At 40.5% G+C, this 13019-nt stretch overlaps 2 protein-coding genes across 3 annotated transcripts in view; one reads left to right on the plus strand and one right to left on the minus strand.

The window, feature by feature from the left end:
* Nucleotides 1-219: 219 nt before the first annotated feature.
* The window catches only part of IGFBPL1 (insulin like growth factor binding protein like 1), a 56588-nt gene continuing 43788 nt past the window's right edge, over nt 220-13019 (minus strand). Inside the window, exon 6 of one of the 2 annotated variants that reach the window (XM_018571732.1) lies at nt 220-230. The gene's annotated coding sequence lies outside the window, so the exon portion shown is untranslated. Of the gene's footprint in view, nt 231-12778; nt 12925-13019 lie in introns of those variants that run through there. The other variant, XM_018571731.1, reaches the window with a different exon arrangement.
* Nucleotides 4761-10613, plus strand: ALDH1B1 (aldehyde dehydrogenase 1 family member B1). The gene is made up of 2 exons (XM_018571729.1): nt 4761-4830; nt 9024-10613. Exon 2 carries the CDS (start codon nt 9031-9033, stop codon nt 10576-10578), a length of 1548 nt encoding a protein of 515 aa, XP_018427231.1. The 5' UTR covers nt 4761-4830; nt 9024-9030; the 3' UTR covers nt 10579-10613.

Below are 13019 nucleotides of genomic sequence, written 5' to 3' on the forward strand. Positions count from 1 at the left end.
TACGCCCCCCGCCGTCACCGATCCACGCTTCCTGCTCTCGCTTGCTCGGCGCCTGGAACTATATGTCCCAGGCGTCGGCTATACGAAATCAACACCGATGCGCAAGCATCGGCTTTATGTACCGAGGCATTTTCACAAGTACTTGTGAAAATGCCCTGTATCGGGCCCGATAACGAAGCTAGCATCGGGACATCCCTAGTATGCAGTAATCCCTCAACATTGAAAGTCTTCTCAGGCTGGACTGCATTGGAATTAATCTCACTGCATCACTTTGTGGTAGGTACTCCAACTATATGGCCACATGGAACATCTGGGTCATCTTCTCAGGTACTGCAGATTTCTTAGCTCAACAATCTCTGACAGTGTTTTCAAAATAGCAGGTCTATTCACTAAAAAGTGAATTGCTGTAGAATTGGTAGAAAAATTTCAAAATCACCAATATAGGCAATTTGGAAAATGAGCTAATTGGAAGATTTTTTTTGGTTTGGATATTTTGACCTAGATTCTTCAATTCTGCCAACTATCCTGGGTGAATTGACAAAGAATATTACCACCACTAAAGAGGACTACAAATCCAAGCAATACACAATACAGCAATGCAGAATACCATAAGCTATAGAGGACTACAAATCCCAGCAATACATTATACAGCAATGCAGAATACTATCAGCCATGGAGGACTACAAATCCCAGCAATACATTATACATAAATACAGACAAGTATATGCATTTGCTACATACTCTGCTGCCACTCTGCTCCGGGGTGCCGGTCTGATGTATCGGGCGGAGGGTTTCAACAGGGACAGATGCGGAGGATCTCAGCAGGGGAAGATGCGGAGGGTCTCAGCAGGGGAAGATGCGGAGGGTCTCAGCAGGGGAAGATGCGGAGGGTCTCAGCAGGGGAAGATGCGGAGGGTCTCAGCAGTGGAAGATGCGGAAGGCCTCACAGAGCAGATATGGAGAAACCGCAGCAGGGCACATGAGGAGGATCAGCTGGGGCACATGTGCAGGCAGTGGAGATCTATGCGAGCGGTAGTGTAAGCAAGTGGACTCGTCTGCTGTGAGGCCTCTAGGAAGAGCAGGACCTGACGGCAGCCAAGTCTACCTAATAATTTAAAGAGCTATGCCACCTCCAATGGGGCTTTTTACCGTGTTTGTTATGTGTATATGAACCCATTGAAATGAATAGGGCCGCATGCCAAATGTGGCACACAAATGTGCACAAAAACATGCAAACAAGCCGTGCGTTCCTGCCATGAGCCGGGCTTTAAAATGAGTCATTAACTGAGTGCCACTACATCATACTTCCATTAGATTTAGAAAGCCAATAAAGAGAACCTAGGTATGCACTTAGGTTTTCACATCTCTAGGTGCTATTGCCTTAATTGAAAGCGTACATGCCCAGCATTGCAATGAAATTCCTGTGAGGTTTTGGTGGTCATCTTGGGCATATTTGTGATTATAAATAGGAGCAGAATATGTGGGGCTGTAAGTGGGTGAAAGGAGAGGTGTGGGGGCACGACGGGCCCCTTCTGGCCGCCGGCCTTCGGGCATTGCCCAAGTGCCCGTATGGTCAGTATGAATATAAACAGTCTTTCTTTATTCACATGTCACTGAGTGGCGTTGAACAACACTCAAAAGGTGATTGAAAACTACAAACAAAATCCTAGCTCTTTAAGAGCACTAAATAAACATTTTCAGCAACCCTGGCTATCCAAGCAGAGTAATCTATAACCAACAAAAGAAACAGTCTTTGTTTTACCTCTGAGAAGTTTCACTCATAACTTCTCTCCAGGACTCAGCAGCCTCTGAATTTAGCTGCTGCTAACTGCTTAATTAAGGAAAGATGTGTGAGTGGATAGAGACTATGAAGGATTCTGGGTCCTACATACCTTCCTTCCACTATTCTCCCAGATACTCTGTCACTAATATATATATATATATATATCTCAATATATATAGATGTATATATATATAAAACATTTATATTTCTTTTTTTACAGGTTTAAGTCTGCATGTGGTTATCAGAATATGATATTGTACTTTTAAGCCAGCTTCACAGCTATACATTTGTGTATTTAATGTGTGCCAAATCATGTTGTATATGTGTTTTGAAGGTCGTCCCATTCATTTCTATTGGACATCTGCACAGTAAACAATGCATGTGACACTCTATGCCCCTCTACATCTAAAAACATGGGTCAATTATATTCTTTGGTGTGTGGAGACTCATTGATTACCCGTGGGAAATTAAAGGGTACAAATCCCAAAATGTGCATCAACAGGCCAATAAATGTATGAAGGGGCCCTAGTTATAACCTGCAAAATACTTTCCAGGGAATGCCCTCACTTGCTGCATTAAAAGTTACACTAAACTCCGGAGTTTGGTACTTAAATGCATTTTTAAGATCTAAATAATAACAAAAATGTTACTTATTTGTTTATCACTCCGCTGTAGATCCTTAAATCATCTCTGAATTGGTGCTGACACTGTCCTTCCTTCTGGAGGGTGGCTACTTTTTGTTCCCCATGGTCACTATGTGTGTTGTAAATTAGCCCACCGTTCCAAGCTTGCTCCCATGCTGGACTATAATCTCACATTTAGTTTACTAATTTGTATTAAAGTTGTAGTCTCTTTGCAAGCTTTCGGTTCTCCCCTCTGGTATTCGACAAATGTGTACAGGGACACAATTATAGCTCGGAGAGACATGGAAAGGTCTCACTCTCCTTGTCTCTCTCCAATCATCGTCCTTTGTAACAAAACACTTTGTTACAGAACACACTGTTCCTCAGGGAATTGACTATGGCGCATTTTGTATCTGGCCCTCGAAGGGTCTAAAACTGTGGAAGCAGTTGTTCGGTCCCAGCATGTTTCAGCTATTCAGCATATTGTAAGTCGCTATCACCTTCAATCCCACCATTTTTTGCATTACTTGCAGGTCACTAGAATGTGGAAAGCTATCTCCAGGGATCCCACTACTTTTTTTTCCTCCTCATTTTTGGAGGTCTTAATTTCGTCCAAGCCTTACTCCATCTCTACTATATATGCCAAACTCCAAACTCTGTTTATTCACCCTCTGAATAAATCCAATGTCAAGGATTGGGCTAAGGAGTTTTGGTGACCCGGACTTGATAGACAAGCTGCTGATTGTTTATGCTAAAGTGAGTCGTGTGATCACCAACGAGGTATGGAGGGAGACCCAATTTAAATTACTACATAGGGACTATGTTCCCTACTTTGTACCTGCAGGCACCTCACCTCATCAGCCGAAAATATCGAGCTGCCTGAAGTACGCACAATCTCCTCCTACTTTACAACACTGTTTACGCACTAATCACTTCTGGCAACAAATATTGTCCTATGTTACCAGCATCCTTTCCTGGACACCTCCTCTGGACCATGCTCTCTGTTTGTTTGGCTATTTTTCAACATCGCAGGATGGTAGGATCCGTTCTTCCTATAAAAGGATAAACTGGTTACACATCTGTCTTCTGTCGGCTAGAAGGTGTCTTATACGCAAGTGAAATGATTCTTCCCCTCCAATGGTCCAGGAGGTAGTTAACGACCTTAAGCTATTATTAGGCCTGGTTCACACCTGAACGTTTTGTAGCGCGTTCAACGCTCGACGAACGCTCTACAAAACGCTCAAACATCTAAATCCCATTGTATTCAATGGGTCTGGTTCACACCTTGCCGTATTTCCGCCCGTCCGAACGCGATACAAAACGGCCTACGCCCAAAGAAGTACATGTACTTCTTTGGGGCGTTTTGGTCTCGCGTTTCCATTGGGATACAGCCAAGTAGCCCTCGGAAACGGGCGTTTGTCGCGCGTTTTTTTACCGCGAATCGCTGTAAAAACACGAAACGCGCGACAAACGCGCATATTCAATACGCCAAGGTGTGAACCCAGCCTTACGCAAGGAGAAACTGGATGCGGAACTTCAAAAGGATTTCCATACTAAGTCCTTTTTTCGCAGATGGAGGTTTTTCACAATTAAATCTTTTACTACTACTGAGATTGCACAGCTTGTGAAACCTTTTCAGTATACCACTTGGTATTTAAAAGCTAAATTGTCGATTACCTTGGGGGAATTAGATGTTGATTTTTCAAACTTAGGCTGATAGGGGATGCAACCTGGTTTTGTTTTTGTTTATGGTACTGTAACTTTATATATACTGTAGAAGCTATGCAACCTGTCGTTGATTTTCTTTTTTTCCATTATTACTTTTTATACTTATGCTTTGACAGTGACTTTTTACTCTGTTAAATTGTGTTGAAAATTTCAATAAAACTTTGTTAAAAAAATTAATAAGTTAGAGTCTCTCATGGGAGTGAGCTTGGAGAGGTGTCTACTTTATAAAACATACAAGGACCATTGGGAACAAAAGTAACCACCCTCCAGAAGGAAGGACAGTGTCAGCACCAATTCAGAGATGATTTGAGGATCTAGAGCTGAGTGATACACAAATACAGTAAGCTACCTTTATGTTAATAGTTGGGGTACTTGAATGCATTTTTAGTATTTAACTCCTGAGTTTAGTGATACATGCAATCCCAGCCACTAGCATTGAGCCCACTTTGCAGCTGCATTTATTAAGACATCTTTGTAACACATTTTTTCTTTATAGACAGTGACATCTGCAAGTGATAGTGGCAGAGCTGATTGCAGCTACTGTTCTTTTGTGCTGGATTATGCACGTAAAACACAGAGGAGGAGGATGAAACCTGAAATTCTCCTCCCTTTTATACTGATTGCTGAAAAAACAGCGGCGATGTAAGACCGAATTGAGACCTGACTGAAACATTTCTGCAGCTGGACTTTTATTTGGTGAGTGCTTCCTTATTTTCTTGTCAATCTGTATATTCTATAGGGAACTGGTGTACACCATCTCAACAAAGCAATGGACATCTGCAGGAAACTGCTCAATTTGCTTTGCAGAGATGCTTTTTCCTCTGATACACACAAAAACCGTTCATGCCTCACAAGTGAACTACATTTATTCTTGTTCAATGCCTAATTTACCATTTCATTGAACAGCCAGCTTCTTTCAGCATCTCAAAGAAAGTATAAAAGTAACCGTTTGTATTGACTGCATTTTGAGCTGTCGGTTCAAAGATCACATCGGTGAGTGTCCATGCACCCATGGCAACGCTTATCTTTGAGCTAGAATAAATGTTGGGTTTATGACTAGGATTCATAATCAAGAATTGCTTCTACTACAGGTTAACACTACAACATTCTACTATGAGTTAATAAGCTCATAAATCCTACTTAGATAGGCAACATTTAGGGTTTAGCCAACGTTTGTGCTAGCCAGATCATTATAACACTCTATAAAAACAAGATACACGTTATCTTTTATCATTATGTTGTGTAAGTCACCAACATGTTATATATTTGTTATCAGATTACATAACATATAAAATGCTGCTGTATCTCACAATGTTATGGTGTCAAGGTCATCGTCATCTATCATGTGCACACTAACTATTCTGTATGATTTCAAATCAAATGACCAAAGTTATTAGACGGAAATCTGTCTATAAATTATGACATGTTGTTTTGGAAATATATCATCCTTTATAGTTCATAAAAATCATCATGTGAACTGTGGTCAGTAGGAGGCAGTGCAGAACACTCAAGCCCCTACTGATCACAAAACCTGCAAGTTTAGATCACTGTTTCTACAAAGTACTCTACGCTTGAAGAATAGCCACTATTCTACAGATGCTCTCAAGATATTTTCATTAAACGAGGAGCTCCTGAAATCTTTTAGGGGCATATTTATAACATATTTGCTGACATTTTTATTAGATAGGCTGCACAAAGCACTAGGAGGGTTACATTTAAAGAAGAACTTTCCCCACCAATTTTAAAAAGAACTCCAGACAAAAAGGATCTTAAGCCTTCAGCCTATCTTCTCCTCTGCTCCTGCATTGAAATGTCGCTTGGCGTCCTTGCATCCTATACGCAGCGTACTGGATGTGATGACTCACAGGACCTTAGACTGCTGCAGCGGAGGAGGAGAGAGGCTAACAGCAAGCCGGCTTCAAGATTCAGGTGAGTATAATTTTGTTATTTTTGCTCCTAGATGGAAATTAGCACTTATCCCTTGCAGTATGGGGGTAGCCCCACTGCAAGGGTTAAGATCATATTTGCCCAGAAGACTTCTTTAATGTCTTCTACAACAGTTTCTCTAAAGGCATGTGTGCCTTTTTCAGACCCTAATTGAACTTTCAAGCCCTCAGATGGCTGGTGTCATAGCCGATCACATGTGCAGTACAATGGCGACTGCAAACCAAATACTAGCCAAGATGGCACCTTCCTTTTCTGTAAGGGATAGGAAGGAGTAGTTACACTTTTTTAAGTTTAATTGAACAAAAAGAAAAAAAGGTGAATAACACCTCTCCCCCAACCCGTACCACCTGAGAACTCCAAGCATACAGCCCCTGCCATGCAGAAACCAGGGCGGCTTTGTGAGGTAATACCCAATATAGTGGTGCATCTCACATAGTATTAAGGCTCCATTGACACTTGAGAGGGTGTTAACGCGTATTCGGCTGTACAAACACGCGCGGGGCCGCTCTTAACAGAGAAAACAATGCACTTTAATGTGCATTGTTCAGACTATTATGGGGACCGCGTGGTATGAAACTGCGCAGCCTCCAAAACAATGCAAGCATGATAATACGTCGGATTCCGCATGATCGTGGCTATTTAATAGCCGCAAACGAGTGGCATCCGTGCGTATTAAAAATGTTAGCGTTTTCGTCCCGCATGAGGAAAACCGTGCGAGAAACACAAACGCTATATGTGAATGGAGTCTAAATCAAATGTGCATAGCTCTATTGCCCAGGAGAGGGTGTAATTAGGTTGTTGGAAGAAGGGTTTTGTGGTACATACCTGCCCCCAAGAGGGTAAGTTGGTGGCTGCCCCTTCCTAGTGAAGTGTTTTTTGGTTTATAGTTATAGTTCTCCATATTTGGAATAATAACAAATACAGTGTTAGTGCAGTGGTGTCACAGGAAATTACCAGGAGATACCTCTCTAGAATCAGCTTAAACCTATTACATTGCTGGGATCCTTTTCAGACTTATTTCCTCTTTAGGGATGCTTGCAGAGGAAGAGGCCAAATATGGGATATATTTTAATATCACTGGATTTTGAAAGGTAAATATTAATATAAAAATCTTACAATTAATTTTTGAGTTTGTGCTTTATTAACTCTTTCATTGAACCAACAATACTCAGCCACTGCACTCTTACCAACTGTATTTACTCACTCCCACATAGGCTCCTATGTTCATTTTACTCAATGGAGATGACACAGCAAATGGCAATAAGTCTTAAAATGAGCGTAGATTCCCACTGTGGGTCTCAGCTTGCTTAGACTTTTAAAACACCAGGCTTACAATGTATTGTAGCATTCGCTCCTTCCCTCTAACATTTTCCACAAACTTTTGCATTATCTTGCTGCATATGGCAGCGTTAGCCTTCCAGTTGCCAGCACCATGTAGGAGAAAAAAAACTATTGCATTTTTGTATAACATTTATTTAATAAGCCAATGCAGTAAACCATTGAAAACATTAATTTGTAAACTTTTTAATAAGTTATACGTGTGGTCTGGTGCAAGCAGAATCATATGGGAGTTCATGGACTACATAAGAGAGAAGGAGGAGTGAATGCTGCCATACATGTTCTGAGTCTGGTATTTGAACAGCATAAGCAAGTTAAAGTGGAACTAAATTCCATTGTGGGTAGGTGTGCTTATCTCTTAGTGTGCCCTCCTCCAAAGACAGGTCTAGCCTCAAGTCGCCACAACAATGTCTTTACTGCCAAGGCTTTTTAACGCACTTTGCTGTCTCATTCACACAGCGCGGCTTTTACCATTAATTTCATAAAAATAAATACCTTTTATGTAAAGCTATACTGAAATCAACCTGTATATAACACTATGACGGGACTTCAAGCACCTGGGCACACTGGAAGCCCCTAAATTCAGGGAGTTCAATATGCAAACCCACCTCAGAAGTTGATGCCATACCCTGTGAACCATTCACAATTAAATTTAAAACAAAGCCTGCTAACCCACTTTTTAACTTACCTGGTTAACCTTGATGTCTCTTCCAGTGGATGAGAACAGTGATCTGCTGCTGAAGTCAAGGCCCACCCCACTAACTACGGATTCAGGTAAGAATCTGGGACTCTTACCTGTTATTTAAAGTGTATCTAAACCCAAAAACATATGTAATATATTGCAGCTTACCACTGCTCAGATTTGTTGGCTGCGAATGTTTTTTTTCTTTTGTAGCCATCTTTTCCTGCCTGTGATGACATAACTCCTCAAAGGCAGGACATGCACTGAGAAGTTTCATCATATTTGGCACCTGGCTTGATTTCCGGCACACTGCAGACCCTGGAAAGGACTCGGGGTAGTACAACTCTATGGGGTATGCACCATATAGTGTGCACAGGAGATAAAAACAACTACAAGTTAGCAGCAGCTGCTTTTTTTGGCAGAAGAGACATGTCTAGTTTGCCCAAACCTATTTTCTAGCAGTTTACTTTTTTTTAGGTTTAATTCCACTTTAATGAGCAGAAATAAACAGCCATTCCCATTTTAAACTTAAAGTGTATGTACAGACTTTTTTTGTTTTAAATAGAGTGGTTAAGGGTTAGAGCTCCTGCTTTGTTTTTACTGATATCTGGAACTCCCTTTGAGAACTTTTCCCTCACTTCTGTCCTAGTGACAACAGTTTTACCAGAGATGAAGTGAGGAAACATCTTCAATAGTAACACAGACAAAAATAAAAATGCATTTTTATTTATTCTAGTAAAACCCATTTTACTGGGACTGAAAATGTGAGGAAATCTGTTTAATAAGAATTATAATTCTTCCACACTTAATGAAAAAGTAATAAAAACAGTTATGGCTGGACAATAGTGAAACTCTTGAATGCTAAACTGTTTAGCCTTTTGATATAGATATATAAATATTTATGTACATTTTTATTTTATAGTAAAGCCATGTTCCGTATTCAAGTCCATCATCATATTGCCACATTTCGTCACATGGTAGCTTCATACTCTGTAACAAGAGTGCAGAAGCCTTTAGAAGATGTGAGATACACCAAACTATTCATAAACAATGAATGGCATAACGCAGTCAGTGGCAGGACATTTCCCACTGTGGACCCATCTACCGGAGAAATCATTACTCATGTGGCTGAAGCAGACAAAGCTGATGTTGACCTAGCAGTTCAAGCTGCAAAACAAGCCTTCAGACTGGGATCTCCATGGCGTACAATGGATGCATCACAAAGAGGTCAACTTTTAAATCGCCTTGCAGACTTTATAGAAAGGGATAGAGTCTACTTGGCCTCTCTGGAATCAATGGACAATGGGAAACCCTTTTCAGTGTCTTATAATTTAGATGTTGGTGAAACAATCAAGATTTATAGATATTTTGCAGGGTTTGCTGACAAATATCATGGAAAGACCATCCCCATGGATGGAAATTATTTCTGCTATACCAGACATGAACCTGTTGGTGTTTGTGGTCAGATTATTCCATGGAATTTCCCATTGGTAATGCAGTGCTGGAAACTAGCACCGGCACTAGCCACTGGAAACACAGTTGTCATGAAAGTTGCTGAGCAGACACCACTCTCTGCTTTATATATTGCATCTTTGATCAAGGAAGCTGGATTTCCACCCGGTGTGGTGAATATACTAACTGGTTATGGGCCTACTGCAGGTGCAGCAATAGCAAAACACAGGGATGTTGATAAAGTAGCATTTACTGGCTCTACAAATGTTGGCCAGCTAATTCAGCAAGCAGCGGGTAAGTCAAACCTTAAACGAGTTACTTTGGAACTTGGTGGAAAAAGTCCTTGCATTGTCTTGGCAGATGCAAACCTGGAACATGCAGTAGAACAATGTCATGAAGCTGTGTTTTTCAACATGGGTCAGTGCTGCTCTGCTGGTTCTAGAACCTATGTTGAAAAATCAATCTACAATGAATTCTTAGAAAGAGCTGTTGAGAAGGCAAAAGCGAGAAAGATTGGAAATCCTTTTGAATTCGATACAGAGCATGGCCCACAAATAGATAAGGTACAGTTCAATAAAATTCTTGATTACATTCAAATTGGTAAAAAAGAAGGTGCTAAACTTATGAGTGGTGGAGAGCAGTATGGAGATCAAGGCTTTTTCATCAAGCCAACTGTTTTTGCTGATGTACACGACAACATGAGGATTGCAAGAGAAGAAATATTTGGCCCTGTACAGCCAATATCTAAATTTAGCAAAATCGATGAAGTTATTGAGAGAGCCAATAATACAAGGTATGGACTAGCTGCAGGTATATTCACAAAAGACTTAGACAGAGCAATGCATTTAACCCAGGCATTACAAGCTGGCACTGTCTGGGTTAACACTTACAACATTGTTGCTCCTCAGACGCCATTTGGGGGATATAAAGAATCTGGAAATGGAAGAGAGCTAGGGGAAGATGGCCTGAAGGCTTACACTGAAGTAAAAAGTGTCATAGTAAAAATTCCACAAAAGAACTCGTGAGGGTTATTTGCACTTTTACATAAGAAATGTGGATTTGTCCTTCCCTCCTTCACACTCCCTGCAAAGAAAAATATCAGAAGCCTGCACTCCCATTATGCAAAATGGTCTGGTTTGCTCTGGACTGGTATCTCCTCTGGCACTCACATCATCATTTGAGATCCTGCATGTACATTGTATCTGGTCAGAGATAATAAGCACTTCATCTTGCATATGCGTGGAGGTAAAGACAATTACAGATATTATGCTTTATGGCCAGGACTTGGACATATGCAGGAATTCAGCATCAGTTTTTTAAAAAGTCCTTACTGAGAAGTAGAGACTGCTTTCAGTACATCAGAAGCATGTATTTCTATTGTTATTGTAAAAATCAGCCTTAAGCCTTCACCATTTTCTGGTCATTGCTCAGCACTGCAGCTCAAGTCTCTGCAGCGCACACCTGAACCCTAATCAAGAACATTTAAGTGAAATGGTGGGGGTCCATGTCTGATCAACAGGTTTGTCATTTTTGCATGTCCTGTATGAAGTTCTGTCTGTCTCTGGCGTCTGCCTTACTGTTTACAACATGGATTTCTTTGTGAACTGTTTGCACTGTGTTAGTACTCAGTTGTCCATGCTAATCTTCATCAGCCTGTTATCATTTCTATTGGCAGTCTGTGCTTTGCTCTTCTGCCTGACTTAGCCATCAGCCTGCTGACTCTGCTCCATCTGTCTTATGACTTGCATCCCTCTGGCATCTCTCCTGTCTGTCATCGGCTGTTGACCTTGGCAACACAGAAGGTCTACCAACCTCCAAGACAAACATGTGTATTGTTGCTGAGGACATCCTGACTCCCAACACTTATTTTAACCCCTAAATGTAAAGCTTAAAGTGGACCTGAACTCAACAATTGATTTTTTTTCTTTCTCATATGGATCATCTAAAAATGTAAATTTTGCCTAAGCTGTATCTCTAAATTCCTTCTGTAAAAGAGCAGTGCACTTAATGGCATGTTACTGTAGGCGCATGCCAGAAAGTGCACTGGCTGTTTTGGAGTGAGATTTTATGATGTCATTACTGTGTTAGTCACTGTTCTCCTTGCTGGAGAGAAACCTACATTGCGATGAACTCCCTGCTTATGCCTTTTCCACTTTGCGCATCTGTGTTTCCTGCACCTCACCTGCTGATTCTTGACTATTCTCCCACCAGTCATTCGGGAAATGGGGGTGGGGGGGAGTTCTGTTCTGAAGATAAGTATGAGGGGTGGCTGAAAAGTTCTGAGCCTAAGGTATTGAAAATCAAAATTTAGATTCTGAAAAAAAAAATGATTTTCTATATAGTCGCCCTATAATTCAATAAACTTTTTTAAAATTTTCAAAACCGCCCTAAGACCATCAAGAAAATAAGTTTTTACCTTTACTATTAAAATGCTCCTGTACTCCAGCTTTCATCTCCTCATCGTCCTGAAATCTTCGCCCCGTCAACTCTTTCTTCAAATTACTGAATAAGAAATAGCAATTAGCCAGGTCAGGACTAAAAGGTGGATGCTTGATTTCTTCAAAGCCAGTTTCGAAACCTGCGCTGTGTGAACTGGCGCGTTGTCTTGCAAAGACAAGATGCCCTTTGATATTTTGCCTCTTCTTTTCTCCGCAATGCGTCGATGACTAAGATATAGTGATGTTCGCGGTTCAATTACCCAGAGCATACTGACGCTAATTACTTTAAACTGTCCTTGTATACCTAGTGGGAGGTAGTCAACTAGTGACATACTGGACGAGCGATTATCATGATTGTAAGTACCTCAGGTTCAGAGCTTTTCAGCCACCACTCGTATGTGTACATGGGGAGGGCGACAGTTAAGTAAACCTGTTTATGTCCTAATGCAGGGCACTTTTGTCCCCTAAACCTCAATACTAACCTGAATTTGAAGCCTAACTCTACGATCAGGATTCCTGCGCCATTGATCTTTGCAGATCAGGTATCCAACTTTTAGATTAAAAAACACCATACAAACCAGAGGCAAAGAGGAAAAAAATGTAACAGTGCCGTACAGTAAAGAATTCAAGACAAAATATTTTTCAGGGTACTGCTTATGCGAAATTAACATTTCTAGGTGGTCCCTATAACTTAGCAAATTCTTACTTTTTAAGTCCAGGTCCACTTTAATAGGGGTATATAATTTAGCCAAATATTATAAATACTGAGATCAGAAATATCAGTGTTGCAGCTATCAAACTTTATTCAGTTTGCTCTAATAACTGTTTAATATTGTACAAAAATCATCAGAATAACAATATAAAACTAATTTCGACATGTTTTGTACATTATTATGAAACCGAAATGTTACAAGTTGGATGTCTTTTCCAGTCCTGTTGAAACATAAGAAAAAAAAGTTAGAAATAAGGTATTCTCCCACATATTATTACATATAATGTATTACTATTATAATATATATATTCACCTT

This window comes from Nanorana parkeri, unplaced genomic scaffold (assembly GCF_000935625.1).
Source record: "Nanorana parkeri isolate BGI_ZX_2015 unplaced genomic scaffold, ASM93562v1 scaffold1822, whole genome shotgun sequence".
Lineage (NCBI taxonomy): Eukaryota > Metazoa > Chordata > Amphibia > Anura > Dicroglossidae > Nanorana > Nanorana parkeri.